The sequence below is a fragment of the Spermophilus citellus genome, assembly GCF_964194105.1.
Source record: "Spermophilus citellus genome assembly, chromosome: 1".
Taxonomy (NCBI): Eukaryota; Metazoa; Chordata; class Mammalia; order Rodentia; family Sciuridae; genus Spermophilus; species Spermophilus citellus.
The window spans coordinates 227,885,864-227,910,302 of record NC_138182.1 but is presented as its reverse complement, the minus strand read 5'-3'; the positions used below and the strand labels follow the sequence as shown (position 1 = coordinate 227,910,302).

At 40.3% G+C, this 24,439-nt stretch overlaps 1 protein-coding gene across 5 annotated transcripts in view; it reads right to left on the bottom strand.

The window, feature by feature from the left end:
* Positions 1-24,439, bottom strand: part of ARHGEF28 (Rho guanine nucleotide exchange factor 28) — a 306,138-nt gene that overhangs the window by 110,789 nt on the left and 170,910 nt on the right. Inside the window, exon 1 of one of the 5 annotated variants that reach the window (XM_081287608.1) lies at positions 17,548-17,658. The exons of the other annotated variants lie outside the window; for them this stretch is intronic. Within the exon in view, the coding sequence (XP_081143734.1) occupies positions 17,548-17,632 (85 nt within the window). The 5' untranslated portion in view covers positions 17,633-17,658. Of the gene's footprint in view, positions 1-17,547; positions 17,659-24,439 lie in introns of those variants that run through there. 5 annotated transcript variants of the gene reach the window in all.

The window sequence follows — 24,439 nt, the reverse complement described above, 5'->3', positions numbered from 1 at the left end:
CTTCATCCATAAAAGTAGATTATTATCATGCTTTCCTCCTAGTATGGTTATGAGGATGAAATGAGTTCAGACACATGAAGTTCAGACACAAAGTGCTCAATTAATATCATGTGTCACTACTATGACTGTCACTATCATAGATGTTGATTCTAAACCATGTTCAATGCAAGATATAAGGTTATTAACACTAATTGCACTGTGTTGTATAATAACAGGATACTGATACCTGTCAATGACATTCATAAGGAGATTCAATGTTCCATCCTCAACAGTGGTCATTCTCATTCACATTCCAGTAAGTTTTCTTGAATGGGTACAAAGGGGATGGTACTGCCAGTAAACCATTAGAAATGGTGGAGCCCGTGGGAGTGGATCAGGAATTGTTTTAAAAAGATTAATAACTGTTAGACTGACATACAACAAGCAAAAAAAAAAATCTACTCTTTCATGGGAAAGTCCTAGATGATATAAAAGTTACAAAGATATATGGATTGTACAGATCAAATGGCTTGGCTTTGGATTCCAAATCCAAAACTACCTCTTTCCCACAGAACACCAAAGTGAGGTTTTATTAAGCCTTGAGAAAATATACAAAGCAAAATAGTTTCTTCTTACGTCCATAATATAATATTTAATTAACTTAATTGAACAGCTAGGTATATAATATACGAAGTCCAAAAATAATTCACAAGTGCAACCTTTATGATCAATTACATATGTTTTGATTCTGATTACACAAAAGAAAAGCAAGGTAGGTTCCAAAGGTTATAAGTTACAAACTTGACAAAATGCTTCCAATGCATTCTGGAGTCAGAAAATACTTGCTCATTTGTCATTTTACAGAATGTTTTACAAACAACCATAAGTGATTCAGCACGGCCCTCTGAAGTGTGATTAATCCAGCTTAACTGCTCTACAGTGTCATATTTTCACCAACTGTAAAACACCTGGTATTTCTGCCATCACATCTGGGGGACTGTTCATTCTCCTTTTTAATCACTGCCAAATTAAAATTTTGTTGATAACTAGACTGACCTAAGAACTAACAAGATATTGAACAAAACGATTCCAAGAAATGGATGGTTTTCATTTTTAAAAATACAGCATATAATGAAATATTACCCCAAATTGTATGGTGCATTAAATGCATTGCCAAGTAATGCAAAAGACATGCTCTTAATGAACAAAGAAAATGTATTGTCCAAAAACTCTGACCACTTACTTCAGGGATGAATAGGAGCAGAATTTACTGGTGTTTTCATGTACATAGGTAAGAGATACTTGGGGATGCAATTTTCCTTCATAAACAAATCTATCTGCCCTGTGTGGCACAGCAGAATCTATCAGAAGATCATGCTCAAGCAGTAAAAGAAATTCAGAGGAGGTAGAATCTGGGTACTTTGTCCACGCTTGGGTCAAATTTATTTTCTGCATGATTGATTTGATTAAGGTTAAAGAAAATTTTATAATTTATTACAAAGCCAGGTCTACAATATCTCAGCTGCAATTCTGAAATCTTGAAAAATCAAAACTTTTTCATCAGTTTCATTCGGAAACATATTTGGTGCTGAAATCTGACCTGAGCTCAGATGTACTCTTTATTTACTCCACTTGGGATGAACACTCAAACATCTTGCCATGGAAATATTATCATGCTTGATGATGGGTTGCACCACCATCACTCATATCACACACAATATACAAGCATCTTGTCTAAAAGATCTGAAAATTCTCAATTTCCAAACAAATCTTAGAACAACAATTCCCAAAATCTTGGCAATCCTCTACTATTACAGTTCAGATCTGAAATGTACCCACAAAGGCTCATGCATTAGGCAATGCAGTAATGTTCAGAGGTGAAAATATGGAATTATGAGATTTATAACCTCATCACTGGATTAATGTATTTGCTGAATTAATAATATGAATGGACTAACAAGAGGTAACTGTAGGCAGGTGGGGTGTGGCTGGAGGAAGTAGATCATTGGGAGCATGGTTTTGGGGACTGTATCTTGTCCCTGGCTTCTCTCTCTCTCTCTCTCTCTCTCTCTCTCTCTCTCTCTCTCTCTCTCTCTCTCTCTCTCTCTCTTCCCCCCACCCCCCCGCCCTTCCCAGCTTCCAAGAGGAACAGTTTTCTTCTGCCATGATGTTTCTGCAATGCAACTGGGCAACTGTGGACTGAATCCTTTGGAACCGTGAGCCAAAATAAACCTTTCCTCCTTCAAGTTGTTTGTGTCAGGTAATTTGGTCACAGTATAACAAAAATTTGCATAACAAATCTACCAAATTCACAATTTTACCATAGCAAACCTATCACCTATATGATTCTGCTCTTCAGTACTTTTCTTCAGATTGACTTATCTTTATTCTTTAAATAAAATTATTTGAAAGAAATGCCTATCCCTACTATAAACAGAAAACCACTCTTCCTTGTCAAAAGTAGAATGGAATTCACATACTAAAATCGGTGAAAAGTAAATCATGAAATTAAAGTCGGAACACCGTTGTCTGTCTAAGCGGGGAATCTGAGAGATCTGTTCTTTCTTGGTTATAAGGGAGGTTCTGAAGGATTCAAGACGTGTTCAAGATGCAGAAGTACTAAACTGAGATGCTCTCCTTCAATCACCAGAATGATCAAAAGAAAATTCCTGTCCCAGTACAGGATTTGATGTCAGGTAGTGCTAGATTGTTCATCTCCATGATAGATAGTTCCCAGAAGAGTTTACCCTACACTTTGAAAAACTAGCCTAGATGGAATCATCATCCTGTCTCTCAGGCAATGACTCTGATGTGGCAGTAAGTCCTGATTTGGGGGAGGAGGGACATGACTTTACACCATTATAATACAGCAGTGAGGAGGGAAAATCTCTATCTTCTCTCTACTTCTGTCACTCATAACCTGCCATGTGGATTTAGTTGGGTCACTTGCTGCAAATTAGCACAGCTAATTTTAATAAATTTGAACATCTCTCTGGAATATCCATCACTTGTACTTGTTAAAGGACACCTCAAGGTCACAGGATCCAGAAGACTGACAGACCAGAAAGTGACACAGGCTAACAGGACCATGATACCTTATCCACTCAACACAAGTCACTGCAAATAATTGGGCTTAAACCAGCAGAATGAGATTGTGAAAAGAAAGGGAGCCTTCAAGAGGACTTCCAAATAAACACGGATTACATCTATTCAAGTGGCTAATTGTTCTTCTGTGTTTCAGACCAAAGGAAAAGTTATGGTGCTTTCCCTTAAAAAAAAAAGAAAAAAAAAAAAAGATCTTTTTTAAGGTTTTCAAGAAATATGACTTTATTGCTTCCATATGTAACTACTTTAGTAGTAAATTAAGCAGAAAACCATTGACCCCACCCTCCCCCAAAATGTCCTTCCGGTTCTTTTTCAATGAACATATAAAAATATTTTGCTTAAGAATGTCACGTATTTGTCTTAAATAACTGCTGACATGTAAACCTATTTTTAGTAAAAAGTTAACTTGATAGTGTTGCTAATAGCATTAATTTCTAATATGCAGTAATCCCATATTTCAAAAACAGTATAACAATAATTAAAGCTCAACTCCCATCCAAGCAACTACAGATTTTAAATTAGTAAAGGGTAGAACATTATAGTAGCAAAGAACACGGGCTTTAAAGCCAGATTATCTGGGTTTAGTCTCCACCACCTATTAGCTGTGTGACCTTGAGCAAGTTACTTGGCCTCTGTGTCTCCATTTCCTGATCTGTAAAATAAGGACAATAATATATTTATCCCATAGAACTGTTGTGAGGATCAAATGAGCAAATATTTCAAGTGATTAGAATAGAACCTGATGCACAGTAAGCATTAGGTAAATGCTTGTTATTATCATACAAGTAAATGTGGTTATGCAGTTTTGATTCTTTAAAAAAAAAAGTAATATTGTCCTTGGCGATCACTTTATATCTTTTAAAACAACTCAAGGCGACTGGAATGCGCCGAACATTCCATTTGCTACACCAAGAACATTTAAAAATGCTCTGACTTTTATTTCAGCCCTAACTCATGTTAAGACATTTTGCCAAGTCTGTCCTGGATAAGGCAACTGAAAAACATAAATGTGAAGAGAAAAGAAAAGCCTTCACCTGCCTGGATCCAGGATTTCCCTCCAGCGACTCAAGGATGAGATCTCACAAAAGGGGAGGGATTATAACTGCAGCACAAAGACAAAAGTCAGATAACCTGAGCCAGCCTCTCCAGAACAAAGGAAGGATTTCAGGATCGAAGACGTTCTAACCAGGAGTGGACTGGGCCAGCGTCTCCCTGCAGGACAAACAGTGGCTGCCAGGCCTGCAGCTCTCTCTCTCCCACTGCTGCTTTGTCATGTGATCCTGGGAACTCTACAAGGGTTTGCCAGCACTTCACTTCTTTGGGGTGCTGGATGCTCTAGTTAGGGGACACGAGCAACGCTGAGCATGAACATGCTTCACGCAGAGGAAGAAGGGGAGTGAGCTCCTGGAAGGGGGCAGGGAAGGAAGCTGCAGATGCCTCCTTCTCTCTGGCCCTTAGGACTACTCCAAATCTGGCAGGAAACAGTTAACAGCATAGTCCTCCCCCACCCCCCTCCCACACCTCTGCAACCTGATGGATGTCTGGTGAAATCCAGGTCTCCCTCCAGAAGCTCAGGGCCTGGTGGCTGCAGGTAACTGTGGCCTACTTGAAGGTTATGTAAGAGACCCACGCCCAGACATGATCAAACCCGGCCTGGGCAGCCTTCAGCGAACCTGCCGTTGGCCTGGTCTGGCCCACTCTGGGTGCCAAGCTCTCACCTGCCAAAGTCAGGTGAACGACTCTCAACCCACAAATCTCTTCACCATGGCTGGGCAGATGGGTTTCACTCACTCACTTGCTCGCTCATTCATTATGTTTTGTTTTGAACCTAGAACTTTCTGAGTGTGGCAGAAGGACCCCCATTTGGCAAAGGGTAAGCCTTTTGGGTTCATTCGCTCTACTGAAACAGTGTCCATCGTGGTCCCTACTGTCTTCCCATGCCAGAGCTCATCCCCAGTTCTGCCTCACCCTCTCTGACCTACCATGCCTCCTTCCTGCCCTCAGCCTCCAGGACACCGCTGTCCCTAGGTCCTTTCACCCATTGGCCTTTCTACAACTGGCTATCCAGATTTAGGCATTGCTCTAGGGTCAATCCTCCAACCTCCCCTCTGTCCACTCATTTCCTGGGTCATCTGACAACAGGGCATCCCGTGACATCGTGTGGTTAGGACTCCCAGTTCTTCATCTCCAGACCTCTCTCGAATGACAACTCTCTCCTCAACATCTCCCCGAGTCTCCCGACAGCCATGCCCAGCATAACGGGTCCAAATCAGACAGGACTGTCCACTTCTCCCAGGTTTCCATGCTTCTCCAGGACATGGTCCTGTGGCTTTCCTGGGACTTACCCTTGGCTTATCTCTTCCTTTCACAACTAAGATTCAGAATTAATCTTTTCTCATCACCTCCACTGCTACCCCAGGGCAAGCCACCACCATCTCCTTCCTAGATTACTGCAGGAGTGTCCCAGCTGGTCTCTCTGCTTCTAGTCTATGGTCTTCCCTCCACAGACTATTCTCCACAATACAGACACAGCAGTCCTTTTACAAAGGAAATTGCTTCCTATCTCATCCTGAGTAAAAGCCAGACTTTATTAGGACCTACTGTGCTTCACACACTGTGTCTCCTCCACCCCAACTCCACCTCCCTGAAGTCCTGCCCACTCCTCTACTCTAGCCTCACTGGCCTCTGTGCTGTCCTGTGCCTCAGGCCATTTGCACTTGCCACTCCCTTCTACCAGCACTGCTCTTCCCCTGGATATCTGGATACCCCGCTTTCTTAAGGTTTCTGTTCAAATGTTGTCATATCAAAGAGGCATCATGTAAATGACCAGTATATATAAAATGATAACCCCCTAAGCTCTGCTTTATTTCTCCTACACCACCTACCATCACCTAGCACATTACACTTTTACCATATATTGTCCATTTTCTTCCATCAGAATGGAAGTCCCCTTAGAACAATAGCTTTGAAGGTTTTCTATACTATATTTCCAGTGCCTTATAACCATGCAGGATACAAGTAGATATTCAACAAATACTCACAGAAGAAATGAATAATTTCTTCTTAGAAAAGAACAGACATTTGTACAACTAGGATACAACTAATAGATGTTCTCCCCTGGTCTGAAATGTTTTCTCAGATTTTGGAGGTTTCCTTGGACTTTGCCCAGCTGGTCTTGCTCTACTCCAGGATGTGAGGGAGTGGCACTTTTTAAAATTTCATTCATTTATTCATTCTTCTTTTTTTTTTCATATTTACTGAGAGTCTACTGATTGCCAGCCCAGGATGCTCATCCCCCAATGATGACTCTTAAAAACGTCCTGAAAGCACATCCCTGTGTATTCCCAAGAGGTCCCAGGAGGTAGAGCCTATTCCTCTACATGGCCAGGAGGCTCTCCTTCTCCTGCGAGTCTTCCTTCTGCTGCTTCTGCATTTTCCCCTCTGTCAGCTGCCACACTCTGGTGGTGAGATTTCCTTGGCTCCTCCTGGTGGGGGAATAGGCGACTTTCTGGTTGGGTCGGATGCAGAAACAGATCGCACAGCAAAACGTGTATCCCACCAACTTCCTGTACCCTGTGCTGTGCACGGCCCAAGAATATCACTGTCCAATCGCTTTCTTTAAAATATCATATAGGTACCCTCTTACCAGAGGAAAAATGGGACAAATAGATTTGCAAAATAAAGGCACTGGGGAAAAGATGGAAAAACGCACTTTCAAAGAGAGAAAGAAGGAGCAAGATATGAGATACCACAAGAGTCGGAATGTATCGAACACCTGTCCCATAGGGGACAACTGTGCCAGATGCCACTACTATTATAGCTCACATAAATGTGCTTTTAATGAACTAGGCACTTAAAACTTACATGTATTAACTCATTGGATCCTCAAAACAACCTTTTGAAGCTGTACTATTTATTACTTCATTGTACAGATGAGGAAACTTGGGGCCCTTTATGTATTTTCTCAAGGTCATACACAAATATGGCAGCTCTACAGAGGTACCCTCCAAGGAGGGTCTGAGTACAGTGTTTAATAATTGGGATTTCTGTGTATTATATTTTGAAACAAAGAAATTGGAATTCGAGCAATGTCTGGTATTTTCTCATTAAGAAGCTCCGTTAATGTGTTACAGTGTGATTTGTACCTAGGTGTGTCTGCCTACTTCCTGGGCCTGTGGTATTATTCAACCTAGTCACTTGCTGCCAAGAGATAACAGCATGAATCCTGCTGAGAAAATATTCACAAAACAGTAACTATATAATTTTGTTTTGTTTAATGACAGTGCATTCAAAGTACTGAGGAGAAAAGACTGGAATGATAAACTAAGAAGTCAGGTGATCTGGTGGCCTTTATATCCAACATTTTATGATCTACCATTCCTAGACTTTAAAAAAAATCCAGAAAAAAATCATCTTCCCATCTAAAATAAGATAATGAAAAGCAGTTTTAAAATGTGCTTTCTGTGTCAGAGAACAGCTATGAGGCTGGGGTTGTGGCTCAGTGGTAAAACACTTGCCTGGCATGTGTGAGGCACTGGGTTCAATCCTCAGCACCACATAAAAATAAATAAAGGTTAAAAAAAGAACAACAATGTAATTTCATGCCAAATACTAGGTTATGAGTAAGTCAACTAAAGCAGAGAACATACATGTACATGTATTAACTGGAAATGTTCTCCCTGTGAGTACACAGCATTGTTTGAACCATCAGCCAACTGTATTCTCCATAACCAGATAAGTGTTTTCATGTTCATTTTATAGATAAGAAAGTTTAGGCCCAGGGAAAATAGGGATTGAATCAGGACAGAAGCCCAGTGCTAACAGAGACCAATCCCATCCTTGGTCACTGCAGTACACTGTCTCCCAGACTCTCCAATTTAAGGGAACTTTCTCAAGTTTTGAAATATACAGAAAGCCTCTTCTCATGGTCTTAGTGTGATCCAGAAGAAATGAAAGTGAACATTTACAGAAGCAAACTGCAGTTTATCTCCTTGACTATTCCTCTTCTAAGTTTCTCTTAAGATTTTCCCAGTATTAATCTTGGCCTGGAAAATCTCTTGGCCTCACTCTTCTGAGTTAGACCTGAGGTTACAGAGAGGATCCATCCAAATTCCAAAATTATTCTTAGCCCAGGAATTTCCTGTGGGTCACATTAAGCTGAAGTCATCCTGTAGGTTTTAGTTTACACCAAGAGGTGTCTAGGAGAACCCAGGAGCCTCTGTCCACCAAACTAGAGAGTCTCTAACATCCATCCAAATGCCTGGTGCTCCCTCTCACCTCTTCTTCCTGGGATCCTATTAAATGAATGAATGAATAAATAAATAAATAAATAAATAAATGCCCTGGGGGGAGGCCAGGCCTCTCAGAGAAGTCCTGTTAACAGCAGTGATGGCTGATAACAGAAGCCAATGGATTCCAGAGGCAAGAGTGGTTTGTTTCTCCAGCAGAGTTGGAACAGATGTTTAAAATCCCCTTCTCAATAACAACTACAACTTTGATCTCTAAAATCAGGCTCTAAATAAAAGTCCTATTCTGGTGTTTTGAAAGATCCAAGTATCAAAATTTTTTAAGAAGAAAGCAAGACTTTTCCATCGCAATTACACGGGAGGCACAGAGGGAAGGTGAATAGGGAAAGAAAACAGTCCTCGAAGGGCAACATGATTTCCCCCCAATACTTCCAAGTCCCCATTCCTGATTACAGTAGTACAAAGTAGCCTTCAAGAGTACCTACGTTTACGTTTGAGAAAGGACTCTTAGGTGCGTTAATGACTTGTGTGTGCCCTTGCTTCTTCCAAGCAATCAGGTAGATATTCAGTCCTGTGTAGTGTATGGATTTGGTGTGATCACATTTAACCAGCAGTTCCTTTCTTTCTTGATGCAATTCTCCAAGGCCTAAAGCAAATTAGTCTACATAAAGGAAAAACTCAGCAAGCGGAGAGGGGTGGAAACTAACACATTATAGTAATACCAGGAGAGAACCAAAGGCCCTCAGAGAGCAAGACCATTTCAAGTCCCTCAAAAAAAATGTAAACAAATTGATGAGGAAGATGTTCCCATATGTCATCATCACAAGGAAATCAATGAATAATTCAAATCTTGCATAATTTATGGAAAGATGCTGGTACCCAATAGTGACTTTATTTATTTTAAAAATCATAAGGAACTTTCATTCTCCAGTGCTCGTCTCTAGAGCCATATGTGTTTTTGTTCCTCCTAAATATCCTCAAAAGTAATTGAGTTCTACTATACACAAGGAACTGTGCTGGCAAAAACGAAGACTTGTCCTTGGAAATATAAATTATTTCACTTATTGTTTTGTGTCTTCGATAAGAACATTTTGAATGATGACTGTCAAGTACTGCCTGGCATTCCTCCAAGTTGTACTGGGTTTGTTCTGGTTGATAAACATTCCACTGAATCCCTGAATCCTGTTTCATTATCCTGAGCAACTCTGGGGCACCTCTTGGTAAGACGGACATGAGAGAGAGTTGGATATGGGATTTGTTAGAATTCATAATGAGGGGTTTCCATTGTCATGGATGGTGGCTGGGAGCAGTATGAGATAGGCTGGGGGTCACTTTGCAAAGGGGTAGGCATTTCCTGTTTCCATCTGGAGCTCTGAAGGAGATGACCTCACAGGCTGCCCTATTTCATTATGACAACAACCACACCATGAACACCAGATGGGAGAGCAAGGTCAGATAGCAAGACCAGGTTCCCCCTTCCCTGGCTGCTCTCAGTTTCCCAAGTGGTGAAAATGGATTCCCTAAGGTCCCAAAGGCCTTGGAGAGGAGAAAACAGTGGCTGAGTTGAGCACCCAGGCCCAACATAGTGCAAAGAAAGAGACCTTATAGCAGATATTTCTGGAAGATGCATCTGGGCCAGTGGCCAGGGGCCAAGATTCCAATGTTCTGGAGTATAAAACCAGGATGATGCCAAAAGGAGGCTAAGTCAGAGTGAAGTCAGAAGGAGAATCACCAGGTCCTCACCAACACCAGTGGGAGGATCCTAACCACAGATCTTGGTCACAAATGCCAGGGCAGCCAGCAACAATGTGGTCATACCTTGGGGAAGAGCCCAGGCCAGTCAGTCTGCAGCAGTGCCCAGAAGGACCCAGAAAACAATGTTTCAATCAGGGATTGGGCCCCCTTCCACTGCCAACTGCCCTCTACCCTCACCAAGAAATCACATTTTATACCCACTTGGCAAGGAAGAGGATAGAGAGAAGAAATCTTAGATGCTCAACATTTTGCTTAAAGACACTAAGTGGTAACCAAAAATGACTGCTTACATTATTCATCAGACCCAGGTTTTCTGTATAAATATTTATATAAATACATTTATATAAATAAAGTAAAACATACTCTTTACCCTTCCCATCCCACTGTCTACAGGGCAGGACTTCATGAAAATAAGATAGATTGTTGACAAAATAAACCGTATCTGGGTATAGTATGGGTCAATATTTAAAAAAAATATATTGAAATATAATTGTAATATTTACTGCCTGCCTTCTGTGATCCAGGCATTGGAGATGTGGAAACAAGTGGGCCAGCCTCCACTTTCAAGGAACTCAGTCTCTTAAGGTATAGAGTTAAATAATAGCTGTGATACCGATGAGAAGGGCTATCCTAAAATATACACTAGGCAGAGTGGCACGAAGGGTACAATGTTGACCTCTGAGAGAATTCAGGAGACCTTCTAAATGAAGGACCCTCAATCGACATCCTAAAGGACAATTTGAGGATTTCTAGTTGGAAGTGGGAGAAACATCTAAATTTGCTAAAACAAAAATTAAAAAAGGAAGAAAGATATTTCTTGAAGATATATGATGGATACTCACAGAACTGAATGAACTTGACATCCAAGGGCTAAGAATTGGAACCTGGGCAGCCACCAGAGCCTCAGAGACTAGATCAGGAGCCTGGAAGCCACCCACCTGTTTCTCTTTGTTCATTCACATATTTCTTCCAAGAACAGACTATTTTCTTCCAGTTAATGACTTCTACTCCAATCCTTCTGCAATTGCCATTCAAGAGGAAAGATATATGCCTCCAAACTTGAATTGGAAAAATCCCAAGGAAGGATTCTGATTGGCTGTTTGGGCCATGTGTGACTCCCGGGCTAATCACTGTGGCCAGGTGGGAAGAGTGTTATGATTGGTCCATTCTGGATAGTATGCCCATCCTACTGCACTCAGGAAGGCAAGGCCACATGAAATAGTGGCAGCATCATTTGGACTTGTGACCAGAGCAATGGAAGAGACACCCCATAAAGAAGGTGCTTGTTGTTCACAAGGAGAAGGACGCTAAGCAGATCAAAGTAACTGTCCAGGCCCAGGCAACATGTGGCATCACACTACATTTCCATGTCCTCATGAATCAGCAGTCCAAACCACCAGGCTATTTTCCTTCAATGTGATACAGTTTAGATATGCCTGACTGCCCATTTGCTTAGAGGGACCATCCTACCTGTTAAAAGCCCACCAGGTCACCACAGGTTAATAAACTGACACCCCTTTCACGATGCCTTCCATCTCAAACTGGTCTCTCCACCTTGAAATTTTACTGAAATTTTTCCTAATCTCTCCTATGGAACTTAATCATTGTCTAGCTTATGTAATCAACATTTCTAAATAGGAAACTTTGTCCTTCCCCAAAACAAAGAATGAGAGAGAGAAGTCCCCTGAACATGAGGACAATACACTGTAGTACTATCGCCTTTCCCCCGAAGGGATTAATGGAGAAGATATCTTGCCCAAGAATTTGGGCTAGCCAGAAACAAAAAGGGTGTGGGGGGGATAACTTTAAAAAAATTTTGGTAAAGTATTTGTTTAACTAATGGGAATCACGAGGGATACATGGCTGTGTTGTAGGGCAAAGGGCTCTCGATGGGTCTCTTCTCTGCTGACAAACTGGGTCCCCTAGGCAGAGTCTGGAACTGAAACAGCTCTGTATGAGGTTCAACTTTATCTTCATTGAGAGCCAAAGAAATCTTAGCAGGTTATGTCACCTTTACAAAAATGTCTCTCTTCCTTAATGAGGTTTTCTATAATGACTCATTCCTTCTATGGCATTCAGGAACTCCTCTGGGGAATTTCTGGGTTGGGGACACACACACACACACACACACACGGTTACACATCTGTGTGCATGTGTGTAGTCAATGAAACTTCAGGAAAAGGGAGAAAGGGAAAGAGGAAAACAACAAGTAAGCCCATGAGATTAAAAATAACTCACCTTTAAAAATGATCATTAAAATTCTTGAAACATCATTAGACCTCTAAATATTTACTGTGTTGAGGGTTATTTTTTCAGATTAGGTACCTGCCTTCCAAACACTAAATGAGCTAATTTAAAAAAAAGTAAATAAATAAAAAGCCCAAACAAGCCAAGTCTGAAGAAGGAGGATCACTTGAGCCAGGAGTTCAAGATCAGCCTGGGTAACACAGAGAAACCATAACAGTGGCCTCAGGCTCCTCAACTCCAATCCCAGCACACTCAACCTGACTGCAACCTTATCTGTCTTGGACAAAAACTGGAGACTTCTAGGTTCTGGAAAGGACTCTCTCCCGCCTCTTTTCTCAATTCATCCTCTCTCCAGGCCTCTGTCCATCAGTGATGTAAGTAGCACATCTGTGTGTAGGGGGAGGTCTCCTGGACCATAATCAGCCCTCACATCTTGCTCCCCTAGAGTTTCCTCTGCCACCTCTCTTCCTAGTAAAAGATTCACAAAGAAGATGAAGAACTATGACAGTGAGACACAGTGACATCTTTGGACCCCAAGGTGGCAGCTCATTGAACTTCACCATCCCTTATCTCTATTAAGTGATGGCAAAACATACTGGGAAGATCAAAACCTCTTAAGTCCAGTGACCTGGTTCTAGGCCTGGTTCTGCTACTTATTGGCTGTAACATGGAATAACTCATTTCTCTTTTCTGAGCCTCAGAGACCCAACCTATAAATGAAGGAAGGTCACAATTACATCTAACATTCAGGTCTTTTACAAGATAACACATATGCAAAACACTTGATTCATATGTCATTCTTTCATTCATTTTCCTTCCTTATTCTGCTATTCCTTGTTCTCTGCATTTCCTGGTATGGCCTTGGGAATAATTTTAAAATTCTCAATATTAGTCCATTTTCTGTTGCTATAGCAAAATATCTGAGGTTAGGCAATTTAGAAAGAAAAAAGTTTACTTAGCTCATAGTTTGGAAGGCTTAAGATCCAAAGAGCATAGCACCAGCTCTGGAAGGTCCCTGGCTTTGTCAGATCATGGAAATGGATGTCATGGCAGAAATGTGTGGAAAAAGGAGAAATCCTCAGAAGACAAGAAGACAGAGAGCAGCAAGGAGCCAGTCTTGCTCTTTTATGTATGCCTTCTCTAGAGAACTAACCAAGCCCCCACAGGAACTACATCAATCCTTTCCAAGGGCAGTGTCTCCAAACCTAATGACTTGCCATCAGGCCCACCTCTTAACAGTACCACAATGGGGACCAAACTTCCAACATGTGAACCCTTTGGGGGACACACACCATATTCAAATTATGGCATTCTCTAAGCCTCAGTTTCTTCATCTATAAAACAGATAATATCTGTATTACAGAGTTATTTTCAGAAGCAGATATCATTAAATATCAAACACGTGTTATAGCTCAGTAAAAAAGTAGTTGTTGTGATTAATAAAGTGTCACACCATAGTAGTTATTTTGGCTATGACTACAGAAAATTAGTGTCACCTATGCTTCCCAAGAGGTTCACAATTTCTGATACACATGGCCTCTGTAGGCAGCTGTGGACTGGATTTGCACCCACAAAAAGGAAAAAAGGGAGGAAAGCACTTCTTCATACTTTACATCATTCGAGAGGCATATGAGCTGGAGCCGCAGAGAGTAGGAGAGGTTGCCTAAGTGAACAGAAGACACCAAGAACAGAACATGTCAACATTTCCGAAGGCCTGATGGCTTACGCTAAAATATGCACTTTAAAGATTGAATGATAAATTATCAGAGCCTTCAGTGAGGTCCAATCCCTCTATTTTTAAATCTTTGATGAATAACATTAATAAACATTTTTTTTTGCTCAAATCTCCTATTAAACCGAGAAAACAAAAATCCAGGCATTCCTGGAGCCCTTGAAGCGGAACGGTTGTGGATTCTGGCCCACTCCAATCATTAACCACTGGGCTCCCAGAACAGCCTGTCCTGAGGCTGCCCACAGAATGACCCAGGGCACCTCCTGAGAACCCCAGGAGGACTTTCTGACCACCTTTGAGATGCCAGGCACTTCCAGACAACCTGCTTCTAAGCTGCATCCTTTTCTCTTTCCCCCTGGAGGCAAGAAGATGAAAAAGTACTAGCTACATTTTTTTTTTTTTAGTGGAAATATGGTTTATTGGGTTTTCCTCTTATTACCAAATCCTCTGTCTACATTTTCACATCACTCTCTAAACAAACTAATAATGTGGCTGTGTCTGTGTATCCATCAAAAAACAGAAAACAAGGACGGGGGTGGGGGGTGTCAGAGCAAAGGGAGTACTAACAAGGAGAGCAGGGACAAGGTACGAATAGTAAGAGAAAAAAAAAATAAGAGCATATTTCTGATCAACTACAAGAAGGATTGTTATTGGCACAGAAACTTGGAGACCCCAAATCATCCTTCATGATTTCCCAAGTGACTGGTGCCTATTTCTAAGAGTGCTATTGGTGCTCATAGGAAAGGAAGGAGAAAATGACGATGAAGTTCAAGCCACCTTACTTTTGAAGACTGACAAAATATTTGCATCAGCCTGTAAGAGTCAAGAGAGCACAGTTCTTCATAAACTGGCCATTGAACTGAAAAAACAGATTTTGGGGGGTATTTCTGCCTGGGTTCTGGGAAATGTGGAATACAGTCCCAACACAAAGACCCCTGGAAGCAGGGATAGCATCTACCAGAATCAGCACTTCACACCACCCCCTAAGACAGGCTTGGCACTCTGGAAGTGCATTTTGAACAAATGGATAATTCCATCCATTCACCTCTTTCAGCCCTGATGTCCTCATCGGGAAAAAGAAGTGGTTGAGAGAGGTTGTCTCTATGGCCCTTTTGGCTCTAGAAGTTTATGGTTCTGGGACTCTGTCCAGCTGACGTAAAAGAGGCCAATCCCTCTCTTCACAACTAGGCCGCCATCATTTAGTAAAGACAGGAAGGGTGATACACAGCCCAACAATCCCCAACTCTCAGCTACCAATCTACCTTATTTTCACTTGTCTTCTGTTTACTAGTGGCAAAGAGTTAATAATTTTCATATCTGAGATACCTGCTTTCACTTGAATCAGGATTAATTTATACATAGCTATGCTATGACTTTCTGTTATAGCTCAAACTGGCCATGCTCCAAGCCTGGATTTAAAGCAAGAACATGATTAATCCATTCTCTAGGCTCTCCCTGGCCTCCAATCATGAAGTTTCATCCCTCCAGGTTGTTTGGATGCCTGGACCCCCCAACAACATAGGCATCCAATAAGGCAGGTGGACAACCTAATTACAAAAATCAATATAGCATATCATACCCCACAACCAGGCAAGACTTGGCAACAGAGATGTAGTAGTCTCACATGTGGTTCCTGTCCTCGAGAAGCTTTCGATGCGCCACAACTCACATGATACACTCTGAAATATTAGGGCCTTCGTGTATCTCTCCTCTAGGAAATAAGTTAAAACCTTTAAAAAAAATTACTACTTAGAGCCAATAAAAAATGGAAAAAAATTACTATTTGGAAGTAATTTCAAATTTGAAAAGCTAAAAAAAAAAAAAATGCACAAAGAAAACCAAACACTCTCTACCCAGACTTACCTCTTGTTAACATTTTACTTCATCTCCTATTATGTACAAGCTTGCTTTTTACAAGGAAAGGACAGCTTTCTTGTGGGTTTATTTCTCCCAGAATCATTTGTGATAACTCGCACGCATCATGCCCCTTTGATCTGATCATATCCCCTAAAGATTTATAGGCTTTCACGTTGAATTTTTTTAAATCCCTTTTTTTTAGGATATCTATAAAATCAATACAAGAGTATAAAATAGAAAAAAAAACTCTTAGGTACAAAAGTTAATTTTTAAAACAGGATAACAAAAAATAAATAAATAAAGAGTTTGTTGAATACAAACTATTAAGGTCTCCAATGATAGCATTTCCAGGACAGCAACAGAACGGCATGGGAAACTCCAAACACCTATCACCCCTGGACAGTCAACTCATCTCGTTTCTTGGCCTTTGTCTCAGTGGAACAGCAAACGCCTCCATTTTAGTTTAGAAGGGAGGAAGAAGATCCTTGAAGCTAACCAGTGTACTGATGACTGCAAGAGTCCATCCTCTTCTGGGAATAGCATGGGGCAACCTGTCCCTACAGAATAGACTCCAGAACTAGTTAGTTCCCAAAGGCCAGGGCTGCAGGGACAACCTGCTTTCAAGACACATCTCTTCTGCTCATAAGTTCATGAAAATATTCCTTTTCTCCTTGAGTTAAAACATAACCACACAATTTCCTGCACAGGACAAAAGATAGGAAGGGTTACTCACTACTTTTTTTTTTTTTAAGCCTCAGAAGGCAAAAATTGCCACCTATGACTCCCAGCCAAGGATAGTGGAGCAGTTACTCAGGCACCTCCACTGTGGACAAATACCAACTTGCCCAAGGCCCATGTTACTCAGTCGTGGCAAGTAAAAAGGAATAAACCAGGTAAGCCCATTCCATTATTCATCATCCAGCAGATAAATCACTCTTTTTCCTTTGGCAGTAAATGATTTTGCTTACTTGGTACTATTTTTAATAAACCTATTGTACATGGCTATATTCCATGGATATAAACATATAAAAATAATTTCCTTATTGAAATTATTTTTGCCAAATCCCTTCCTTACTTATAACATCTAAAAATCAATAAATTAGCATTTTTAGTCACAATTTTTTTTAAGTTAACACACTCCTGAAAACTAAAATAAGTAAGTAAAAGCATGCATAGGTCTTTAATTTTTTTTAAGTTAACACATACCTGAAAACTAAAATAAATAAGTAAGTAAAAGCCCATGCATAGTTCTTTTCAAATCTCACAAAAGCTAGACATGCTTAAATCAACATGACTCTTTACTGTCAAGGTAACTCCAAGGTAATTCTGATTATATGACTCCAAAACATTTACCTTGCACTAATCTTCCCTTTAAGGGGGAGGGGGGATTATACATGGATAATAATACAAAGGTAGATTTAAAGTGAAAGGAAGATAAGGGGGAAAAAGTAGGTTTACCTCCGAAGTCTAAATGTACAGTATCTCTACAGCAAGAGTTTTAGAAGGACGTGTATAAACATGAACTTCATCCGAAAACAGGCTGGCAAAGAAATGAGGAAAAGAAAGGTAAGCATATGAAGATGTCCAGCTTGGCTGGGGGAAAACACAAAAGATCCTGCGATCTACCTTGTTTGGATGCCCTTCGCCGAATCTTCATTTTGGGGAAGGAAGGCCAGGAGTAGTTAAAAGGTGAGTCCGAGTCAGAATCCATGTTTTTGTTTTGGTGAAATGAACAGACTCAGGAAGAGCTCGTGCCAGCCAGGAGGCAAGCCTCCCTGGTGATGTCAAAGGAAGGAATGAGGCTGGATGAAACAGCTCCCGAACGCAGGGAGGGAGAGGCAATAAATGTTTTGCTTCCCTCAGGCGTTCAGGCATGTAGACCAACAAGGAGGCTGTAAATATTAAAGCCAAACCAGGAAAGTGAAAGGGGGAGAGAGGGGGGACCAAGAGTCTCGCTGATACTTCACAGTCCAGTTATTCAAAAGGTCATTGGGAGCAAATGAATCATTAACTCCCCTCTTCTTGTTGCTGGAAATGAAAATGCAGAAGGAAGGTAAGCAGGGGTTGAAAGAGCCGCCTGGGATTCGAGAAAAGCCTCCAAATACAGCTGCTTGTTTTGCTCGGGAGCTAGAGTATCATTTCTCGGAAAAGCCGCCCTGTGTGGTGTGAGATAAAGGTTGAGGTTTATGTGTGTGGACAGCCAGAAAGCATGATCCACAGGCAAATGAAGGCCATCAGACCGGGAGGCTCCCTCCAGAGCAGTCTATTCATTCACACGGGCAGCTTGGGCAGCTTTTTGGATCTGAGAGCCAAAACAGCTCTGCTAATTCACTTAACAATCCCCGCTCCCAGTGCTTGTAATGCTAACGTGGTCTGGAGGCTTTAACTTGCGTGTAGAATTGTAACTCATTCCATTAGATTTGTGCAAAGTTATCTACTATTGTTTAGCACAAATGGGGTATTTTCCTGATTTCTCACCAAGTTTGGCAGTCAGTCATAAGGATTTGGATGCCTTAATAGCTCCCATCAAAACTTTCAGTCCATCTCAATAGAACTAGTCACCAATTTGCTGCAAACCAGCACTTCTTATACAGTCTCCCTGAGCACTCTGCTGTGATTAGCATTCCGTAGAAGCCCATTACTGCCTTCCCATAAATCATGGCACGGCTCAAACTTACTTCCCTACTTCCACAGGCACATAGATACGCGTGACTGGAATAAGACCAAGCATAGCGGCCAAGATGCACAGAGCAAAAAAGGGAGTCTCTTTTGAGTACTTCTCTCAGTAAGAGTACAGCAAGAAGTATTTTGTTGCACTGTGTTTAATAAGGCTGTGTGATGCCCAAAGACACTAAAGGACATTGGCATTGATATGAGGATCCATTTAGTTCTGCCAACTGGGAACACAATAGTATGTGTCTTAGGTAACATTCAACTCTTCACTTTATTTCCCAAATTGTTGGCACTATTATGCTGTGCTGCAAGACCTGCTCTGTGGCAACTAATTCTGACCCATGGGGTTGGAGGAGAGTAAAGAATTCAGACAGAGTAGAAAGGGGAGAGACCCCCTAAGTTCAAATTCAAATAAAAAATCAGAATTATGTAAATCACTACTATGATGTTATATGGTTTGCTACATAATCATACATCTAGAACAAAGTAAAACTGGAATATTGTTGCAAGCATTGCAAGTAAATAAAAAGAAATTATGTGGCCTTTCACTTGAGGAATAATTACATATTCTCCTTAATCAGCTGGACACAATTATAAATTACTCTCAAGCCTTATGTCCAGTGAGAGAGTCTTAATTCACATGGATCATCAATAAGAAAATAACAAAATCTTGTGAGTTTTTACATTGTGTCTGTTTTAGAGCCTAATATAGTTGCTGAGATATTGCAGGCATTTTGTTAAATGAATGAGTGATTTATACAAATGGGTCACAATATGTGGTGAAAAACCTTTACATGACAGCTAAAGTATTTATAGCGTCTGCTGATTACAAACATACATTTTGACAAAAAGCTACAATAACTCTGGTGGAGTGTTTAAAATAGATTTGTTTTGTTTACTACAACAATATCTACATATGTAAAAAGAACAACAGTTATGAGTAGAGAAAACACAATGTTCTTTGACGCTCCAGATCATACTTGGGGTGTGCACAGTTCCACAGCCCCTCAGCTGCTCCCAAGATGTCTGCAGACCAAAGAAAGGGGACCTCCATTGTTGTGGACAATCACCAAACTCAATAACAGTGCTGGATCAGTATATTTTTATCTGATGAAAACCTTGAGAGATTAGAAATACTTCATTCCTCATCCTGAATCAGTGGTGGTGGTTTTGCAGATCTTTGCTTCACTAAAGCAATAGGAGTGATAAACATTATATTTTTCTGGTGCTATGGGAAAGGAGACATGTTTTTTATTAAATTGCAGACAGAACAAAGATAATACAGGGTTCCTATCTTGTTTACTAAGTTGGTCAGAAAAGTGACAAAGTGGTCAGGAAACTCTAATAGTAGAGACAGCAGAGTCTGGGGCAGAACTTCTCAGATGGCATCAACATGGGAGGGAGCATTCATAAAATGCAAATGATAAGATTCCTCCCATAGTCCTGTTGAATCAAGATCTCTGAGGGTGGTCCAAGTTCTGTACTTACAAGGGGCACCATCCCCATCCCAGGCAGATTCACATGCCTAGTAAAGTTTTAGAGTCAGTAAACTAGAAGATGATAAACCCAGGTCAACAAGTTCCCAGAGAAGTCTGCTCCTCCCTTGACCATCATCATTGATGGATCAGAAGAACCTTAGGACAATGCAGACAGAGAAAGAGATGAAAGAACTTGGTAAAAAGCATTTCTATTAGTTGAGATACCATGTGGATTAACCTTATCTAATTTCCCCAAAACACAGTCTTTGTTGACCAATTACATATCAATTGATTACTGATATCAAAATCATTCTGACAATAAAACTACTAGAACTACCCAACCAATGCCTATAAAACTACCTCTGGTATAAAGAGACTTCACAATATTCGTATTTGCTTTGCAATATAGCCATACTTTTAAAGGAATGAAATGATTTCCACTTAGCATCCATGCATAGTTAACATGTAAAGTAAAGTCCAAAACATTGTTTGCATAGCCTTTTATTTTTAAGCCAGATCATTTTCTTGCTCACCAAAGACTCTCTTCTGAATATGAGTCATTTATCCTCATTGTTTTCTATAGTAATCAAGGTGAATTTTTTCCACCCCATTTTATTAATATAATTGCATTTAAATGGATTCAAGATGTTATTTACATCTCATTCATATTCAATAGATAAATTGCTTTGTCTGACTGATTGTAATTGCAGTTGGCGGAACTCAGTGATATCCCCCAGGTCCACCTCATCACCAGACATCATACAACCAGTACAGAGTAAGCATGCAAATGACTTCATCTTGCCATGCCTCCTTTAGTTAGAAATCCTTTACTGAGAAAATCACCTCCATGAGGTTAAAATCATTCAGGGCAAATGCTATGGCCTTGAAGTTCCAGCTTTCTGGAAGACCCACATAGAAGACTTCCTGCATCCCCTTCAGATGGAGGACATGTCACCTGCCTTTCAACCTGGATAAAATGCAATCTTTTCAAAGCAATATTTACATTTAGTATTTGAGAAATCTTCTTATCCTCCCATGGGTCCCCAAATTCCTTAAGGGCAAGAACTGTTGTCTTACTGGTATTTTTAAGGAGCCATATACTAAAAAGAAAACATATAGGGTTTTGGAGACACCTATAAAGCAGATCTCACACTGACTTACTTAGTAGCCCTAACCAAGTCACTCATACTGTCTGAGCCGTAGTTGTCACATATAAAATGAAATCATAATGCCTGTCCTTCAAAGGGGTATTGTGAAGATCAAAGGAGATTATAATAGAAAAGAACTTAAAAGAATTGTCAATAAACTTTAAATATTAATTATAAAGTTTCCTTTCATTACAATTCTCTTCCACATTATAGACAAAATAGTCATATCTTGACCTCGGTTATAATAGCTTGATTTTCAAAATTGCAACATACCCGTGTACCAGGAAGTTCTAAGAAAAAAAATAAGTAAATAAAAGAATTAAAAGAGGACAGAAGAAGGAGGACAAGGAAGAGGAGTCCCTTTCCAGGAGGTGCGGGTTGTGGACACGTGGATGTGTCACCTGGAGGTGTGGATGGTGGAAGTAATAAGCTCTGGGGGTAAGGGAAGCGAGGATCAGAGAAACAGTGGAAGAGTAGCCTAAGGAGAAAGAAATTCCTCACAACTCATGAGCTTAGAGAGAGCAACATCTAAAATTACATTTTAAGTTTTTCCTGATCATGTTCTAATTCCAATTTCCCCAAACCTTCAAGAGAAGTGTCTTACTCCCATAGACTTTTTCACAAACATCATCTGTGCAAACCCATTGAACTTCATAGCACATCATAACAAAATTCACGGTCTACAGACTTTTATACAGTTATTCACAATGTAAATTTGTCAAATGTGAGCCATCAAATGAGCAAAGAATTTAAATAATTAATTTTAACATCATCTCTAAACTAATACTATAGTTCTGAAGCTAAAACTCTCATAAGATGGGGTAGATTGTCCTGGTTTTTAAAGAAGAGCAGACCCATCTTGCAAATGCGACTGGAATGTCATGGTTTGAGGCAGTCTTCATTGGCAGCAAGAAAATACATGTGTGCATCTTCACCTGAGTGGATTTACACATCCACAAATATTTCTATATGCAGCCGTTTGTGTCTGTATTAACCAAACAGGAGTGCATACTAATGTGCACAACTCTAATCTATTACTAAAACTAGAGGGAGACCTGAGTAAACCCTCTAGCTTCCCTTCCTTTTAGTTGCTTGCTTTCATCAACAATTTTAGAAGTCATAGAGCTAAGCAGTATGCTTCCATTAGCTTTGCTAAGTATAACACCTCTGAGGTATGGGTCACAGTGGTAATGGTTGCCTAAGTTGTTTTCCAGGAACTCGGTTGTACTTCCAAATGGTCTGAACCACTGACCCTTCACTTCAGCCTGCACCAGTGTCTGATGGGTGACTATTGGACATCAAAGAGCTGAAAACTCCACACTGCTAATGCTGCCAGTTTCTAACCATGCATCCTAGGAAGAGCTGTGAAGTGGAATTACTCATGCATAGATCACTGATTACTTCTCTTTACCTCCAATCACTTTTTCCCATGCCAAACCATTTCTTTCTTCACCCTCTAAAGAAACCCTGTCCTATCCTCAGGAAGGCAGATTTGAGTCTTGGGGCTCCCACCTCCTCATGTTTGGCTGCCCCATAAATAAACTCTTTTTCAAAACTCAGTGGTTGGTGAAGTACACAGAGGGCACAACAGGCCTTGCTTGGTAGCATTACCACATGGATCATTCTACCCTCCTCTTCCTGCTCATCTTTAAGCCTCCACTCCAACAGTGAAGAACCTGACACCCACCATCCATAACTCATTTACTTCATTATTCCATCCCAGTGCACCTGGATAGTGGAGTCAAAGTTGTTAACCTGTGTTCCTATGGGGGAAAAAATCTTAATAACCAAACAACAGTTCTTCTCTACAGCTTATTTTGCCTTTATTCTTACAAGCTCCACTCATTTCCAAAGTTTCTTAGGTCTGTACCTTCCCCTCAAAATAATGACCATCAATAAGTTTGTTTCATACATTTTTTAATAAAGTTAAATTGTTTTGTCACATTCTGCATTCTGTCCTGGGATGTCTCAACCTTCAATTTTTCAAATTTGCCTAGATTAAGGTTTACTCTATGTGCTATAAAGTTCTATGGGTTTCCACAAATGCATGATGTCAGGGATTCTCAATTAACAAATCATAAAGAATATTTTCACCACCCTAAACACACACACACACACACACACACACACACACACACACACAGAGAGAGAGAGAGAGAGAGAGAGATAAGGATATATAAAAAGGACATAAGAGTCAACTAAAAGATTCCCAACTACAAAAGTTGGAATGCTTTGACAACAAATACAGAGTATTGGATTTATTTATTTTACCAAAAGTATAAAATAAATATCCTCAGTTCCATGTAGACATAAATAAATGACTGAATAAATAATGGGGGGTATATAAATCTCAAAGGTGAAATAATTCCAAATAATATAGGTAGATACTCCTCCCACAAGGAAGTATTTAGATAACTCCCCACTCCTTAAGTGCAGGCTGTATAACTTGGCTTCCTTTCAAAGGGTACAGTGTGGAAAAGGGAGTATGAAGAGTAACTTTACAGGAGAGAAAAGGACAAACACTACCACAGCCAAGTAACCAAGGTCAACATCAACGGTGATTAATAATGTTGACAGAATGGACTCAATAGGATGTGATGAAAGCAGCTCTTCACTGATGTGGTCTTCCTCCTGAAACCTACATTCACACTTCAGTGATGGGAAAAAAACACATCAGAAAAATCCCAGTTAAGGAATATCCTACAAAATTCATGACCAACATTTCTCAAAACTATCAAGGTGGCCAAAAACAAGGAAAGTGTGAGAAATTCTCATAGACAAAAAGAGCCTAAGAAAACATGAAGTCTAAATGTAGTAGGGGATCCAGCAACAGAAAAAGGAAATTAGGTGAAGAGTAAGAAAATCTTTGAAACAGTAAATCTAAAACTTTCCTTAAAAATATAATTTATTAAAAATTTTTAAAGAAGAGGAACTTATGTTCATTAAATGTGGAACTAATGCTAAATGAATGTTTGTATCCCTTATGTAGATATGGAGATTATAGCCAAGCATTAAATTCCATTTCCTTTTGGTCAGGTTTTTACTGTGTGAAGTTATCATGTGAGTCTGAGGGAAGTAATTAGACATTAAAATATCATATATTGAAATTCGCTCTATTCCCTAGAGATGACCCCAATGAAAATCTCTCATTTGGCACCTGTGAGGTAGATGAATCCACCTTAGATTAGCTGAAACCTTATTGGCAGACAAATCTCAAGA